Genomic DNA, 18,817 nt, shown 5'->3' on the forward strand with positions numbered 1-18,817 from the left:
GTATAGTAGTACCAACACTCTTATATGGGTGTGAAGCTTGGGTTGTGAATGCAGCAGCAAGGAGGCGGTTGGAGGCAGTGGAGATGTCCTGTCTAAGAGCAATGTGTGGTGTAAATATTATGCAGAAAATTCGGAGTGTGGAAATTAGGAGAAGGTGTGGAGTTAATAAAAGTATTAGTCAGAGGGCTGAAGAGGGGTTGTTGAGGTGGTTTAGTCATTTAGAGAGAATGGATCAAAGTACAATGACATGGAGAGCATTTAAATCTGTAGGAGAAGGAAGGCGGGGTAGGGGTCATCCTCGAAAAGGTTGGAAGGGGTAAGGGAGGTTTTGTGGGCGAAGGGCTTGGACTTCCAGCAGGCGTGCATGAGCATGTTCGATAGGAGTGAATGGAGACGGATGGTATTTGGGACCTGACGATCTGTTGGAGTGTGAGCAGGGTAATATTTAGTGAAGGAATTCAGGGAAACCGGTTATTTTTATATAGCCGGACTTAAGTCCTGGAAATGGGAAGTACAATGCCTGCACTCTAAAGGAGGGGTTTTGGGATATTAGCAGTTTGGAGGGATATGTTGTGTATCTTTATACATATATGCTTCTAAACTGTTGTGTTCTGAGCACCTCTGCAAAAACAGTGATTATGTGTGAGTGAGGTGAAAGTGTTGAATGATGATGAAAGTATTTTCTTTTTGGGGATTTTTTCTTTCTTTTTGGGTCACCCTGCCTCGGTGGGAGACGGCCGACTTGTTGAAAAAAAAAATTAATATATTATACCCCCAAGTTTCGTGATTAATCCGTTCCAGAGAGCCTGCCGAAAGTTGAAATTCACGAAACTCGAAACCATTTTCCCCATAAGAAATAATGGAAATAAAATTAATCTGTTCCAGACACCCAAAAATATTAAAATGAAATAATTTTTTTCCAATTAAATAAAGATTTATATACTGAAATCAATGAGAAATCAAGTACATGCATATAAAAAATAATAACATTACACTTACCTTTACTGAAGACTTCTGGGTGAATGGAAGACGGGAGGAGGGGATAGGAGGAAGGTGAACACTATTGTTTGGAAGGAGAATCTCCTTCCATTAGGACTTTAGGTAGCAAGTCCTTATCTGGGGTTACTTCCCTTCTTCTTTTAATGCCACTGAGAACAACTTGAGAGTCACAGGACCCCTGTTGCACAAAATATCTGTCCAGAGAGGTCTTTTTCTGGAGTTTCTTTAAGATTTCCCTGAAGTGGGACACAACACTGTCATTGTACATGTTGCAGATATTGCATGTTTCAGCTTGGTCAGGGTGATACTTTTCAACGAAACTTGCAACTCATTCCACTTGGCACAAATCTCCTTAATCTTTGAAGAAGGCACCTCATCCACTCCCTCTTCCTCCTCCTCTGAAGCAAGTTCCTTGGCTGTGGTCTGATGCTGTTCCTGTTGAAGCTCTTGCAGTTTGTCAGTGGTTAGCTCTTCCCTGTGGTCCTCCACCAACTCTCCCACATCCCCATCACTCACCCCCAACCCCATGGACTTGCCAAATGCCACAACACCTTCCACAACAGGCAGAGGGTTGGCAGGGACAGGGTCTGCCTCAAACTCTTCAAAATCTCTCTGGATCGTGTTCCTCACTTTATTTACCAAAGGGCTTGCACTAGCTTTCCTTGGGTCCATGATCACTTATTTAGCAGTTGCAAGCACAAAAAACAATGGATTATTATGAAATGTATTGTATGAACCCACGGGGTGATGGTCACATGTTGGTAAACAATGGCACACTGTGCGTGAATGGTGTGGGAGACTGGCGTGGTGTGTGTGGTGACGGGCACCGGACAGTTGCCGAAACACGAGTCTAATCACGAAACTCGAGGCCAAATTTTGCCAAAAAAACTAGCCGAAGGTCAAATTTCACGAAAGTCGAGGGTCCACTGTATAAACATAATACTATGTGCAGAGATCCAAGAATTATCTAAAAGAGGTATTAAATCAGGGAAGTGTTTTTGGGTATGTACAAATGAGACTCATGGAACTCGGGGTTCATCAAGAACTGCAAGAAGCCTCTATCACTTGCTTTTAACATCCTATGGAGAGGGAGCATGGACACTGGGGTCCTTCCACAGTTACTAAAACCAACAGACATAGCCCCACTCCACAAAGGGGGTAGTAAAGCAGTAGCAAAGAACTACTGACTGATAGAGCTAACATCCCATATCATAATCTTTGGAAGGGTTCTAAGAAGCAAGACTGCCACCCATCTAGATACCCATCAGTTACACAATCCAGGGCAGCATGGGTTTAGAGTAGGTCACTCCAGTCTGTCCCAACTACTGGACCACTATGACAAGGTCCTAGATGCTCTAGAAGACAAACAGAATGCAGATGTAGTATACACAGACTTTGCAAAAGCCTTCAACAAGTGTGACCATGGTGTGACAGCACACAAAATGCGTGATGAAGGAATAACAGGAAAAGTTGATAGACGGATCTATAATTTCCTGACAAACAGAACACACAGAGTAGTAATCAACAGAGTAAAGTCTGAGGCGGCTACGGTGAAAAGCACTGCTCCACAAGGCACAGTACTTGCTCATATCTTGTTCCTCATCCTCATATCGGACATAGACAGGGATATAAGCCACAGTGCCATGTCTTCCTTTGCAGATGACACCTGTATCTGCATGACAGTGTCCTCCATTGAAGACACTGCAAGGCTCCAGGCGGACATCAACCAAATCTTTAAATGGGCTGCAGAAAACAATATGAAGTTCACTGACGAGAAATTTCAACTACTCCGATATGGTAAACGTGAGGAAATTAAAATTTCCTCAGAATATAAAATAAATTCCAACCACATAATAAAGCGAAAAACTAACGTCAAAGACCTGGGAGTGATCGTGTCGGAATATCTCACCTTCAAGGACCCTAACACTATCAATCGCATCTGCTAGAAAAATGACATGATGTATAATGAGAACCTTCAAAACCAGGGATGCCAAGCCCATGATGACACTCTTCAGGTCATTTATTCTATCTAGGCTAGAATATTTCTGCACACTAACAGCACACTAGCAAGGTAGGTGAAATTGCTGAACTAGAAAATGTACAGAGAACCTTCACAGCACTCATAACTGAGATAAAACACCTCAATTACTGGGAACACTTGAAGTTCCTAAAGCTGTACTCCCTAGAATGCAGGCGGGAGAGATACATGATTATATACACTTGGAAAATCCTAGAGGGATTAGTACCAAACTTGCACACAAAAATCACTCCCTACGAAAACAAAAGACTTGGTAGGAGATGCAACATTCCCCTAATGAAAAGCAGGGGTACCACTTGCACATTAAGAGACAACACAATAAGTGTTAGGGGCCCAAGATTGTTCAACCGCCTCCCAGCATACATATGTGGGATTACTGATAAACCCCTGGCTGTCTTCAAGCAGGCACTGGACAAGCACCTAAAGACAGTACCTGACCAGCCGGGTTGTGGTTCGTACATTTTATTGTGTGCAGCCAGCAGTAACAACCTGGTTGATCAGGCCCTGATCCTCCGTGAGGCCTGGTCACAGAAGAGGCCGTGGAGGCGTTGAACCCCGGAACTCTCTCCAGGTACACTCCAGGTAGGTAGGTAGGTAGAAAGGTAGGTAGGTAGGTGTAGGTAGAGGTAGATAGGTAGGTGGGTAGAGGTAGATAGGTAGGTAGGTAGAGGTAGATAGGTAGGTAGGTGTAGGTAGATAGGTAGGTAGGTGTAGGTAGGTAGGTGTAGGTAGAAGTAGGTAGGTAGGTGTAGGTAGGTGTATATATATATATATATTCTTTCTTTCTTCTTTCAACACACCGGCTGTATCCCACCGAGGCAGAGTGGCCCAAAAGGAAAAACGAAAGTTTCTCCTTTTACATTTAGTAATATATACAGGAGAAGGGGTTACTAGCCCCTTGCCCCTGGCATTTTAGTTGCCTCTTACAACATGCATGGCTTACGGAGGAAGAATTCTGTTCCACTTCTCCATGGAGAATATATATATATATATATATATATATATATATATATATATATATATATATATATATATATATATATATATATATATATATATATATATATATATATATATATATATATATATAAATATATATATATATATATATATATATATATTATATATATATATATAAATATATATATAAATATATATATATATATAAATATATATATATATATATAAATATATTTAAATATATATATAAATACATATATATATATATAAATATATATATAAATATATATATAAATACATATATATATATATATATATATATATAAATACATATATAAATACATATATATAAATATATATATATATATATATATATAAATATATATGCCTCGACTTTCGTGAAATTTGACCTTCGACGAGTTTTTTTTGGGCAAAATTTGGCCTCGAGTTTCGTGATTAGACTCGTGTTTCGGCGACCGTCCGGTACCCATCTGCCCGTCACCGCGCACACCAAGCCAGTCTCCCACGCCATTCACGTTCAGTGTGCCATTGTTTACCAACATGTGACCATCATCCCGCGGGTTCATACAATACATTTCATAATAATCCATTGTTTTTTGTGCTTGCAACTGCTAAATAAGTCATCGTGGACCCAAGGAAAGCTAGTGCAAGCCCTTTGGTAAATAAAGTGAGGAACACGATCCAGAGGGATTTTGAAGGGTTTGAGGCAGACCCTGTCCCTGCCGACCCTCTGCCTGTTGTGGAAGGTGTTGTGGCATTGGGCAAGTCCATGGGGTTGGAGGTGAGTGACGGGGATGTGGAAGAGTTGGTGGAGGACCACAGGGAAGAGCTAACCACTGACGAACTGCAAGAGCTTCAACTGGAACAGCATCAGACCACAGCCGAGGAACTTGCTTCAGAGGAGGAGGAAGAGGGAGTGGATGAGGTGCATTCTTCAAAGATTAAGGAGATTTGTGCTAAGTGGAATGAGTTGCAAAGTTTTGTTGAAAAGTATCACCCTGACCAAGCTGAAACAAGCAATATCTGCAACATGTACAATGACAGTGTTGTGTCCCACTTCAGGAAAATCTTAAAGAAACGCCAGAAAAAGACCTCTCTGGACAGATATTTTGTGCGACAGGGGTCCAGTGACTCTCAAGTTGTTCCCAGTGGCATTAAAAGAAGAAGGGAAGTAACCCCAGATAAGAATTTCCTACCTAGTCCTAATGGAATGAGATTCTCCTTCCAAACAATAGTGTACACCTTCCTCCTATCCCCTCCTCCTGTCTTCCATCCACCCAGAAGTCTTCAGAAGGGTGTAATGTTATTATTATTTTTTATATGTATGTACAGGTCCCCCTCAACATTCGTGAGGGTTAGGGGATCAAGAGCCTCGCGAATGTTGAAAAACCGTGAATGTTTGGTGCCCCAATATATTGTAGGGAAATATATTACAATACTGCTTCCTTAACTTGTTGAACCATGAATAATCATAAAATACATGAAAACGTCGTAAATTGTACTAAATATATACATGTTATGCTTTAATAACGTATGTTATTTAATAACATGTATGTTAATAACATGTATGTTATTAAATACCACAGACTCCACCACTGCCTCCACCACTGCGAGTCCATACTACCCTCCCACCGACCCCCGCAACTGGCAGCCAGCCCTCCCACCACTCAGTCTGGTGAGTGTTTTGTTTGTTCATTTTTTGCTATTAAACTACAGTATAAATAATGTAAACCCATTCATGACTGCATATTGGAATGGCTATTAGGAAAGGTATTAGACGGTGACATCATGTGTTTACTCTTGAACACAGCAAAGAATGGAACATTTCTGCTATTGCTAATAATAGCAATAATAATAATAATAATAATAATAATAATAATAATAATAATAAATACGATATAATTGAAGAAGGAAATTGTACAAAAATACGAGGGAGTGGTTGACACATCGTCAGTGTGATTTTGTTTATGCTGGAGTGAACATTAATCTCCCTGCTCTTCCAAACATTTCACAATAATTCAGCAGTTGAGGCAGTGGTATTTAATAACATATATATTATAAATAATAATAGTACATGTTATTATTAATAACATGTATTATTATTAACATATATGTTATTAAATACCATTGCCTCAATCACTGCCTCTACCACTCCAGTCACACTCAATCTACAAGCACCAAACACAATGAATTGTGAAATGTTTGGAAGAGCACGGAGACTAATGTTCACTCCAGCATAAACAAAGTCACACTGACGATGTGTCAACCACTCCCTCTTATTTTTGTACAATTTCCTTCTTCAATTATATCATATTTATTATTATTATTATTATTATTATTATTATTATTACTATTGTTATTATTAGCTGTAGCAGAAATGTTTAATTCTTTGCAGTGTTCAAGAGTAAACACATGATGTCACCGTCTAATACCTGTCCGAATAGCCATTCCAATATGCAGTCATGAATGGGTTTACATTATTTATACTGTAGTTTAATAGCAAACAATGAACAAACAAAACACTCACCACACTGAGTGGTGGGAGGGCTGGCTGCCAGTTGCGGGGGTCGGAGGGAGGGTAGTAGGGACTCGCAGGTGGTGGGAAACTTAAATATGATTTGGCGGCTGGGAATTCGCGAATGTGTGAAGCCTGTGAAAGTTGAAAACGTGAATGTTGAGGGAGACCTGTACTTGATTTCTCATTGATTTCAGTATATAAATCTTTATTTAATTTGAAAAAAAAAAAAAAATTATTTTAATATTTTTGGGTGTCTGGAACGGATTAATTTTACATTGTATTTCCATTATTTCTTATGGGGAAAATGGTTTCGAGTTTCGTGAATTTCGACTCGGCAGGCTCTCTGGAACGGATTAATCACGAAACTCGGGGGTCCAAAAAATAAATAAATAAATAAAATATATATATATATATGTGTGTGTGTGTGTGTGTGTGTGTGTGTGTGTGCGCGCAATAAGATCACAGTAAACAGGTGATTTCAGAATATGCAAAACAACCACTATGCAAGAATTTGGAATTTCTCTATTCTTTCAGAGTGGTTGTTTTGCATGCATATGCATATGTATATGTATGTATGTATGTATGTATATATATATATATATATATATATATATATATATATATATATATATATATATATATATATATATATATATACAGCAGGGCCCCGCTTTACGGCGTTTCACTTCACGGCGTTCCGCTAATACGGTCATTTCAAATTATGACCAAAACTCGCTATACGGCTCCCCCACCTGACTTTCTAATACGGTCACCGCGCCCCACCCTGTTTGTTTACATTCTTCGTGAGCTCAGTAAGCACTAAGAATCTCCATTTTGTCTGGAAACTCCAAAATTTCAAATGTTTTTAAAAGTTATTTCATATTTTATATATACTCTGATAATTATACTTATGTATACCTGTACTTAAATAAACTTACACACTGTGCTGGCATGCAGGTACACATTAAAATCAGTAAGAGTGTCTTATGTCTCCAGACGTCATATTAGTAATGATAATAATAATTATCGAGTCTCATTAAATGTTGTATATTACGTTAATATACACATTTTCATTAATCCATCCATGATATTTTTTTCAAAATTATATAATAAACACGATACATAACATAAAAAGATGATAAATACACCCTACAATAGAATAAATAAACATAAATATGAGATGTGGTAGCCAGATAACTTGTACAAGTGATGCCAAGAATAACATTTTCTCTAACATAAGAGAAAATGTGTTTCTGGGGGTAACTGTAGAAAATTATTCTTTTCGTATGTAAGTAAGTTTATTCAGGTATACACAAATACAGTTACATAGATTATCATACATAACATATGTGTAGAGAACCTAGGATAACCCAAACAAGTCAGAGTGACTTATTTCCATTGCCTTCACTCAGAGCATCATTTCTTCTCAAAATGATGTTACATGAGAATGGGAGTGTTCTTCTTTATTTATTCTACCGTATCAATGTAGAGACAACCTGTACACAATGTAACTTGTACACAAACCAGACGTGTACACTTTGTTTACAAAACTTACCTTCGCCTGGTTTGTTTACATAACTCTGCGCCTGTACTCTCTCATGCACTCATTCTTTCTCTCTCTCATTTATTCGTTTTATCTCATTTACTTACTCCTGACCCTACATTAAGACTACAAATATTTTAAGGTAAGTAATGAGTGAACTGTATATACATTTTATCGCTCTGGGATGCTTAAATGTAATAGAATATTATGTGTAGGTGGGTTGGCCTGGTATGGTAGCCCGGCTGACTACCATACATACCACACTTGATTTTTTACAATAAATACTACTCATCTCACCCTATATTTTAAGGTAAGTAATGAGTGAACTGTATATACATTTTATCGCTCTGGGATGCTTAAATATCATAGAATTGTATGTGTGGGTGGGGTGGCCTGGTATGGTAGCCTGGCTGACTACCATACATACCACACTTGATTTCTTACAATAAATACTACTTCTCTCACCCTAGATTAAGACTATAAATATTTTAAGGTAAGTAATGAGTGCACTATGTGTGTATTGTACTTTTTTATTGTTTTTTGATGCCTGGTTCTATTGCTGACTTAATATATGTTAGTGTAAACTTGTTATCTAGTGTTTGTATGCATTTGTAAGTGGAAAAAAAGGGTGTTCCACTTTACGGGGGTTTCCGCTTTATGGCGGTAGCCTGGAACCTAACCAGCCGTATAAGTGGGGCCCTACTGTATATAAAATTTCACCATCATCATCATCTTCTAAACTGTCATATGACAGTTTACATGTCACTCCAAACAGCCAATATCCCAAACCCCTCTTTTAAAGTGCACACACTGTACTTCCCACCTCCAGGACTCAAGTCCGGTTAACCGGTTTCCCTGAATCCCTTCACAAAATATTACCCTGTTCACATTCCAATAGCTCATCAGGTCTCAAAAACCATTCGCCTCCATTCACTCCTGTCTAACACTCACACATCCCTGCTTCATGTTCAGGCTCCTTTTGCACAAAACCTCTTTTACCCCTCCTTCCATCCTTTCCTAGGGCAACCCCTACCCCTCCAAGTCGACCTATTTTGCTCCATCCTCTCTAAATGACCAAAAAATTCACAAACAAGTGATGCAAGAAGCAAAACAACTCCCCCACGGTTGTCTTGCATACATACATAAAATATATACAAGAGCACATCCTCTCTTCCCAGGAAGATCTGTTGGAGTTGATAAAGCTCACTGTGCGAGCAAAACACTATTAACAAAGAATCGTGTTATAATGCATTTCTCCCTTTTTCCAAGCTGAACATGTATTGATATTAGCTATAACTCCACAAATAGGTTGGTCTGAATATCACAAAATTAATACAATGGGGAGAATCAAGATATACTATTCTGTATTATGTATATTTTAGCAAGTTTGCCAAGTTAGTATTGGTGTAAAAAAAAAAAAAAAAATGCATACAATACTAATTTTCCTAATTACGTATATGCACACCATCTATTAATACAAAAAAATTTTTAAAGAAAACTCGGCTTGTTTAACCATTTTGGCTATAAAGCATGACTGTACTATATTGTATTTTTCTTCCAAAATTTCCCCAGCATTTCCTGTTGATAAGCTGTTGCTGATGTCATCTGACTGTGTACCTGTTAGGTGTTGTGAGGAATCCACGTTGACGGTGTTAGGGCGCGGAACACGTCTTGACCATGGGGATAGGGGGGGGCCACGAGGACTGACACCCCCCCGCCGCCGGGCACTCGCAGGAGTCCCACCCACACCTGAAGCACCCGATACCATAGCAAGTTAGCACTGGTAATCCTTATAGCTCCAGGACCTTATAAAGCCTTATGGTATTTCTGTGTTAAAAGCAAAATACTTGGCAGGTTATTACAGCTATAACCTAATGGTTGATGTTGTGTGCTAGTAAACTGTAGTGTCAATTAAATCCCGCAAAGCAAAGTATAGATGATAAATTAGCTCCCACAGTGTAAAGAATTCAAAGCTTTTATAATAAGCACAAGCTCTAAGGCTTTTCCTATAATATTAAGAAGCAGTCTTCTATTAACACTCATGTGGGTTATTGGATAGCAATCCCTTTATTACCTAAAAGCATGTACAGTACTGTATAGGAATAGGTAGCCTGTTTTTGAGCTCCATGAAGATGTTATAAACCAGTAAATAATTTTCACATCTATTGGTTGTGCGTTAATTTACTGAAATGTACAGTACTTCATATTCCCTGAAATATATAGATATTTGTTAAAGTTACAGTACGGTATATGAAACTTACTCTTTGGAGGAGCAGGTAAGGGTGTCAGGCGGGAGATTGTGGGTGGTGTACCATAGGATGTCTCTCTCCCAGACCCACCCACAGGAGAGCATATGAAGTTTTGTGATGGTGTGAATGTCCCATGAGTCACACCAATAGGAGAGGATGAGGCATAAAGAGGACTCAGGGTATGGGCTTGGGATACGTGGGTATTCCGACGAGGAGATACTGAGCGAGATGGGGAGGGACGCTCGGGAGGAAGACCAGGATCTCCCACTCCTTTGAAGTACGATGTAAAGGTGCCTATGATTCCAGGATACAGGGAACTATTAACTACTGTACATGTTAAGGACTAGGTAAGTTAGGTGAGTGTGCTTTTAAGCAATCAGGGTCATTTACCTGACTAACTATAAGCAAAAATATTTCAAACTACGTACTGCACTTTCTATAGTCTTTTTACCTGACTAACTGTATGTAAAAACATTTCAAACTACTGCACTTTCTATAGACTGTCTGTAATTATTGTGTACATTTATACTGGCACAATATTTGTATTAGAGATGATTCTACAGTGCTAATGGTAACTATAAAACAGCAGCAGATAAGGAAAAAATAATAATTCTGAAGAATAAAAATTTCTAATATTGTATGAGACTTGTTAAGGAAGTCAGATAAAGGTTATTTAACTACATTACACACTCTAATGTATACAAACATTTATACTGCATAAACTAATATCACTTATATCAGTCATTATCTTACTGTCACTTCTTATACAACTTTATCTATATACGTACATTAATCAACCAGACACACATTATTACTACTGTATTATTATTATTATTATTATTATTATTATTATTATTATTATTATTATTCTTTTATTTATGGGTTAGCATTAAATCCACTGTGATCACACAGCACCTTTGGAAGAGGAGGAAATCTGGTTTGATTCAAAGAAAGGAGAGTGACACATCCTTGCATAAAATACTTTACCACTTCACTAGAAAATTTTTCCTTTTTTTATCTACATGCACAAGTCCTTACCTCCTCTTCTATATAATAGTAACACCACCTCACTTATCCATCCTATCATATATCTTTTCTAAATCCATAAATACAATTAACAGACCCTTTCCCATATCTATATAGAGTACTACTCCTGTATGTGCTTTAATGCAAAAACTTTAGTCACACATCCCACTTATTTTCTAACTACTGTTATACTCTGCCTTTCCCAGTCGTTTTATTAGATACATTAATGACATACAAACAGAATTCTTCCTCCGTAAGCCATGCGTGTTGTAAGAGGCGACTAAAATGCCGGGAGCAATGGGCTAGTAACCCCTTCTCCCGTATAAATTACTAAATTTAAAAGGAGAAATTTTCGTTTTTCTTTTAGGGCCACCCTGCCTTGGTGGGATACGGCCGGTTTGTTGAAAAAAAAAAGACATACACTAGCCAGTAAGCTCAACAGATTTATTTCCCTAAAATTTTTACAATTTCACTCATCCCTTTTTCCTCTCATGCATCTATCCCTGCTGCTTTTCCCTACTTCCAACCTGTTAATGGCTTCACACATTTTGTTCATATTCACTTACAGGTCTTCACTCATTCTAATAGTTCTAGTTCCTCCTAGTTCCAAATATGAAACTTTTTCCTTCATAATCTATATTCATCAATTTCTAAAAAATATATTCATTCATTCATTCTCACTCTCACTCTCTCTCTCTCTCTTTGTCCAGCATCTCACCATTTTCACATCTAAATCCATTTACTGTCATTATTTTTTTATATTTCTCTCACTCCAGAACTGCTTATTTTGAACAAAATTTGATGACAAGAGTAACATGAAATATTATTATTCCCTGCTAACTTGATCTGAGCAGATATATATAACTGATGTTCACCTAAATGCTTCACTGTCTTCCTTCACAAGTCTTATTTAAGTAGAAAAATGTAAATCCAAATCAATATATCATTTCTACAAACTATGTATTTTTGCAGTAAAATCAATTTGCCATCACCCACTACAAGCTATGTTGGTCCAAAGCACTATATCACACTTAGTCTTTATGTACATTACTAATTAGCACTTATGTACGCTGCTTTCATTTTGTCTGATGGAGGGCTGAGGGAATTGTGGAAGGAGAGCAAAACAAATGATGACCTGAATACAAAATTAAACAAAAATTACCATTTGTGAGGAGCTTGGATCGTCCAGTTCCTCCTGGCGCTGGCGGTGAGAGGGAAGAGCGAGACTGCGAGTGCTGCAGCTTCTTGGGAGGAGCTGTTGGTGTACAAACACATTAGTACAGTGTTACAGTGCTTTTGATCTACCCACACCTACCTAGTGACCCTCCCCCACACATGCACACACACACACACACCAATGAGCTTGATGATATCCCTCATTAATATCTAGAATATTTGTGAAATTAATTAGTAGCACAGTTTATTAAGAAATAAATGGATGCACATTATCAAGAGATGCAAATTAAAACATTTGGTTAATACTGTATTTTGTGATGAATGGTTTGAAAAACCGACAAGTTGAAGATTGAGACACTTATGCAGCATATGGGAATCTTTATTCAGGAAACGTTTCGCCACACAGTGGTTTCATCAGTCAAATACAAAGAGGAAGGCGTAAGGAGAGGAGTATGAGGTAATCAGTCCCTCAGCCTGGAGTCGATGTGTTCAGTCCATCAATCTTGTAGATTGATGATACAAGATTGAAGTCCATATACACAATATCATATTCATTACCATGATCTACCTCCTCAAATACCTTAGTGAAAAAAGTTAATAAATTCGTAAGGCAGGAACGCCCCTTTGTAAAACCATGCTGAGATTCATTGATTAATTTATGCTTTTCAAGGTGGCTACGAACTGCCTCGGCAATTATTGATTCCATAAATTTTCCCACTATGGAGGTTAGGCTTATTGGTCTATAGTTCGAAGCTAAGGACCTGTCACCTGTTTTGAAAATAGGTATCACATTTGCCATTTTCCACTTATCTGGCACCATGCCAGTTTGTAGTGATATGTTGAAAAGATTAGCCAAAGGTGTGCTAAGCTCCTCTTTACATTCCTTTAGAACCCTTGCATACAGTTCATCAGGGCCTGGGGATTTGTTAGGTTTTAATTTATCTATTTGCCTAAGGACCATGTCACTTGTGACCCTAATCGTGCACAGTTTATTATCGTCCTGTTCTACATAATTTATCATTACTGGAATATCGCTGGTATCCTCCTGTGTAAAAACTGAGAGGAAGTATGTGTTAAAAATTCTACACATTTCCTTATCACTGTCAGTGAGCTGACCCGAGGAACTTTTGAGTGGGCCTATCTTGTCCCTGGTCTTACTTCTGTATACCTGAAAGAATCCTTTTGGGTTAGTCTTCGATTGTCTTGCAACTTTAACCTCATAATCTCTTTTTGCTTTTCTAATTCCCTTTTTTATTTCTCTCTTTAACTGAATATATCGATTTCTTATTCAGTTAAAGAGAGAAATAAAAAAGGGAATTAGAAAAGCAAAAAGAGATTATGAGGTTAAAGTTGCAAGACAATCGAAGACTAACCCAAAAGGATTCTTTCAGGTATACAGAAGTAAGACCAGGGACAAGATAGGCCCACTCAATTTATTAACTTTTTTCACTAAGGTATTTGAGGAGGTAGATCATGGTAATGAATATGATATTGTGTATATGGACTTCAGTAAGGCTTTTGACAGGGTCCCACATCAGAGACTATTGAGGAAAATTAAAGCACATGGAATAGGAGGAGAAATTTTTTCCTGGATAGAGGCATGGTTGACAAATAGGCAGCAGAGAGTTTGCATAAATGGGGAGAAATCAGAGTGGGGAAGCGTCACGAGCGGTGTTCCACAGGGGTCAGTGTTGGGCCCCCTGCTGTTCACAATCTACATAAACGACATAGATGAGGGCATAAAGAGCGACATCGGCAAGTTTGCCGATGACACCAAAATAGGCCGTCGAATTCATTCTGACGAGGACATTCGAGCACTCCAGGAAGATTTGAATAGACTGATGCAGTGGTCGGAGAAGTGGCAGATGCAGTTTAATATAGACAAATGCAAAGTTCTAAATGTTGGACAGGACAATAACCATGCCACATATAAACTAAATAATGTAGATCTTAATATTACGGATTGCGAAAAAGATTTAGGAGTTCTGGTTAGCAGTAATCTGAAACCAAGACAACAGTGCATAAGTGTTCGCAATAAAGCTAATAGAATCCTTGGCTTCATATCAAGAAGCATAAATAATAGGAGTCCTCAGGTTGTTCTTCAACTCTATACATCCTTGGTTAGGCCTCATTTAGATTATGCTGCACAGTTTTGGTCACCGTATTACAGAATGGATATAAATTCTCTGGAAAATGTACAAAGGAGGATGACAAAGTTGATCCCATGTATCAGAAACCTTCCCTATGAGGATAGACTAAGGGCCCTGAATCTGCACTCTCTAGAAAGACGTAGAATTAGGGGGGATATGATTGAGGTGTATAAATGGAAGACAGGAATAAATAAAGGGGATGTAAATAGTGTGCTGAAAATATCTAGCCTAGACAGGACTCGCAGCAATGGTTTTAAGTTGGAAAAATTCAGATTCAGGAAGGATATAGGAAAGTACTGGTTTGGTAATAGAGTTGTGGATGAGTGGAACAAACTCCCGAGTACAGTTATAGAGGCCAGAACGTTGTGTAGCTTTAAAAATAGGTTGGATAAATACATGAGTGGATGTGGGTGGGTGTGAGTTGGACCTGATAGCTTGTGCTACCAGGTCGGTTGCCGTGTTCCTCCCCTAAGTCAATGTGACCTGACCTGACTAGGTTGGGTGCATTGGCTTAAGCCGGTAGGAGACTTGGACCTGCCTCGCATGGGCCAGTAGGCCTTCTGCAGTGTTCCTTCGTTCTTATGTTCTTATACTCCTCTCCTTATGCCTTCCTCTTTGTATTTGACTGATGAAGCCACTGTGTGGCGAAACGTTTCCTGAATAAAGATTCCCATATGCTGCATAAGTGTCTCAATCTTCAATACTGTATTTCATAATGTCAGGGTGTCAAATTTCTCATTTTTCCTATTTGTTGAGGACATTCCTATTTTCTCATATAATTTTCCAAACTCTTATTCATTCCTATTTTTCTGGTATGTATCTTGTGATCTCTGTATATATGTGGTGTCAAAATGATACTGCAGCATTACAGATAAGGATAAAAATGAACACTGAACACATTCCCAGCCTTATCTCTATCAGTTTTTTTGTAAACCTCTGCACTCCTATCTAGCCTCTTGCTACATAGCAGCTTAGTGATAAATGTTATATTCAAGGATCACAACAGTGTTACTTTTAACAACCACAGTTAAGTGATAGATTGGGTAACAAGTACATACATACATTCAAAACAAGTATATACGTGTACAGTATTCTCCTAAACTGAAATACTGCCATACACTAATAATCCCTTTTAAAACAGGCAAAAATTGCAGATCTGGACAATGTACACAAAATCTTTATTAACCGTATAAATACAGTCAAACGCTTAAATAATTGGAATTGCTTTAAGTCCCTTGAAATGTATTCCGTGGAATGTATGTGAGAAAGATGCATCATAATTTACACCTGAAAGATTGGTCCCAAATCAATACATGGAAATTACCTATATAAAGCAAAATTGCCAATGGCTCAAGATGGGCTAATGAAAATCAAAATTGCAATGAGCATATTAAGAGATAAAAAAACATAAGTGCAAAATGAGCAAGTTTTCAACACCCTCCCTTCATATACATGGGGAATTAACAACATATCCCCTAGCAGTCTTCAAGGTCCTGATACAGTATACAGGTACCATACGACTTACGACCAAGCTTGGTTCTGGCCAACCAGTCGTAAGTCAAAATGGACGTAAGTCGAACCTCGCTACTGAATATCAACATCACACTTTTGTAATGATTTTATTTTATTGTTTTATTTTGGTATTTCATTTTTTACTTTACTTTTTATGCTGTTAGTACTGTATTTTATACGATAAGGTTTAGGATAAACACTGTGTACAACACAAACAGTTTTTTTATTTCCCAGAAATCTGCCATAAAACACATGGTCGTAAGTCGAGTGGTCATATGTCAAGCAGGTCGTAAGTCGGATGGTAGGTGCACATGGAAGATACTTGAGGGTCTAGTCCCAACTCTATACACTACCATACAGTAATGGGGCGAGAAACATTGGAAATGTAAAATAAACCCAGTGAAAAAGCAGGAATGCCATGGGCTAGTAACACAGCCAGGATTTCAATTCAAAGAAATAATTTTTAAAACATGTTTTTCTATATGTACAGTATGTGAAATTTCTTAAAATATCATTCTTTCATGGTCACTGGTCAATACAATACAGTGAAAATTAGTCAATAACTGGAAAAATAAAGAAAAAGCATTTGCCTCAGGTGGGGAGAAGAGGGAAGGGGCTTTGAGGACCCTGAGCCCCACCACTACTGGAAAGCAGATATCAGAAATATTGCCTAAGCAAGTATACAAGTTTTGAAAATGAAACTGGATTACTACCTAGGTAAGTCCCAGATCAACCAGACTGTGATGAGTATGTGAACCAGTGGGCCACCAACAGTAACCAGATTTCATGACCTAAGAGGTGATATGAAAAAGACCTGGAAAACTTTATCTGAAATGCTAGGATCTAAAAAGGTGTCTCACAAGAGCGATTAACTTAACGAAACCAGAAGAACCTCTCCTCCAGCCAACAGATACTGCCAACAAACTTAATGTCTTTTTCTCGACCATAGGAACAAAGCTAGCAAGTAAAATCCCAAACACAAACATTAAGCCAAAAGACTACCTCACTGGTAACCACCCAAATACTCTATTTCTAGCCACAATAAACCCTACTGAAATCTCTATCTAAAGAACAAGACAGAAGACCTAAACAACTTACCACCACTCATGTATAAAAAAGCTTCTCATGTGTTGTCACCAATTATTGCAACTCTCTTTAACAAATCCACTGAATCTTCCCCCTTCCCATCCATACTCAAGATAGCATAGGTCACCTTGATCCTCAAATTAGGTGATCCAATGGAAGTGAACAACTATAGGCACCCTGATCCTCAAAGGAGGTGATCCAATGGAACTGAACAACTACATGTATAAGCCTATATCAAATTTGCCCCTATCTAAAATCTTTGAAAAATTAATTCACAAACAAGTTTATTCCTTAGTATCCCACAACATACTTAACCCCTGTCAATTTGGATTTAGATAAAAAAAAAGTAATAATGACGCAATTATACATACAGTATGCTTGAACTAATATATTCGGCACTCAAAAAAATTAAATTCCCCTGGGACTTTTCATAGACCTACGAAAAGCATCTGACACAGCTGATCATGACCTATTGCACCTAAAACTCGAACATTATGGGGTCAGAAGACAATCTCTTGATTACCTAAAATCTTATCTTAGAAATAGAAACCAGTATCCATACACAAATGGGGCTAACTCTCTCAGTAGTAGTACCAGTTCCTAGTAACCAGTTACCAGTAACCAGTGTACCAGTAGATGACTCACTACCAACCGTCTGCGTGAATCCGTGAAACACTTCATAAATCAACAGCAGAATTTACAAGAGTCGCAAACACTCGAGCAAAGCCATCCAAAATCAAAGTAGGTTCGAGAGTTATGCTGACTAACTTTAACAAAACGTCTGCAATGCCAAAGCTTGATCAAAAGTTTGTTGGTCCTTATCGAGTAGTTGAACATATCACTGGTAATAAATATAAGGTTAGAGAAATTAGTACTGGTCAGTATAAAGAATCGCATTTAGATCATATGAAGTTAGTATGTGATGATAATGATGTTCCAACCCAGACTAATGTGACAGACTCTGACAATCCTCCTGATCCTGTACTCTCTACCTCTGATACTCAGTCAGACGATCAACCTGAATGTCGTTATTCTCTACGTACACGACAGGTATTGAGAAATCCTCAAGTATCATTTGTAACTACCAATTCAGATTTGCCTCAAATACGGCATGAGTTAGCCAGTGCAACAGAGTTTGATCCTCCCAGAGATGACACCCATTCTGCATATGTTAATCTCACCCTAGCAGAGTTGGGGTTAAATGTAAATAACCTGTATAGATGAATAATTACAGTATCAACTTATCAGTATTCAAGAATTTTTTTGTGTGTTCACGTTCTCTCCGAATTCTGAGAGTTAACAGTCTAGATTTGAGTGCACCAAATCTGCCTTTCTGTTAAACACTTCTTTCTTTGTATATATTTCTTCCTCAGAATCCGTAGATCACATGAATAGAGATCGATCGATCAAATTTTTTTATCAATTCTATTGTGTAATCCCAACGTTGAGTTTCATTCGATGAGTTGTGCTATATTATACCTTGTATTGCATTACAGTTTCAGTTACGTAAGCTTCCATTCCAATATTCTACTTATGTAT

At 38.0% G+C, this 18,817-nt stretch overlaps 1 protein-coding gene across 10 annotated transcripts in view; it reads right to left on the bottom strand.

The window, feature by feature from the left end:
* The window catches only part of rols (rolling pebbles), a 191,396-nt gene that overhangs the window by 49,658 nt on the left and 122,921 nt on the right, over window positions 1-18,817 (bottom strand). For 6 of the 10 annotated variants that reach the window (XM_053781426.2, XM_053781424.2, XM_053781427.2 and 3 more), the window contains exons 3-5: window positions 12,517-12,609; window positions 10,341-10,622; window positions 9,697-9,828 (exon numbers count right to left, since the gene is read on the bottom strand). In XM_053781426.2, coding sequence (XP_053637401.2) covers window positions 9,697-9,828; window positions 10,341-10,622; window positions 12,517-12,609 — 507 coding nt within the window. The remainder of the gene's footprint in view (window positions 1-9,696; window positions 9,829-10,340; window positions 10,623-12,516; window positions 12,610-18,817) is intronic. The other 4 variants (XM_053781433.2, XM_053781432.2, XM_053781430.2 and 1 more) reach the window with 3 other exon arrangements.

This window comes from Cherax quadricarinatus, chromosome 20 (assembly GCF_038502225.1).
Source record: "Cherax quadricarinatus isolate ZL_2023a chromosome 20, ASM3850222v1, whole genome shotgun sequence".
NCBI classification, from domain to species: domain Eukaryota; kingdom Metazoa; phylum Arthropoda; class Malacostraca; order Decapoda; family Parastacidae; genus Cherax; species Cherax quadricarinatus.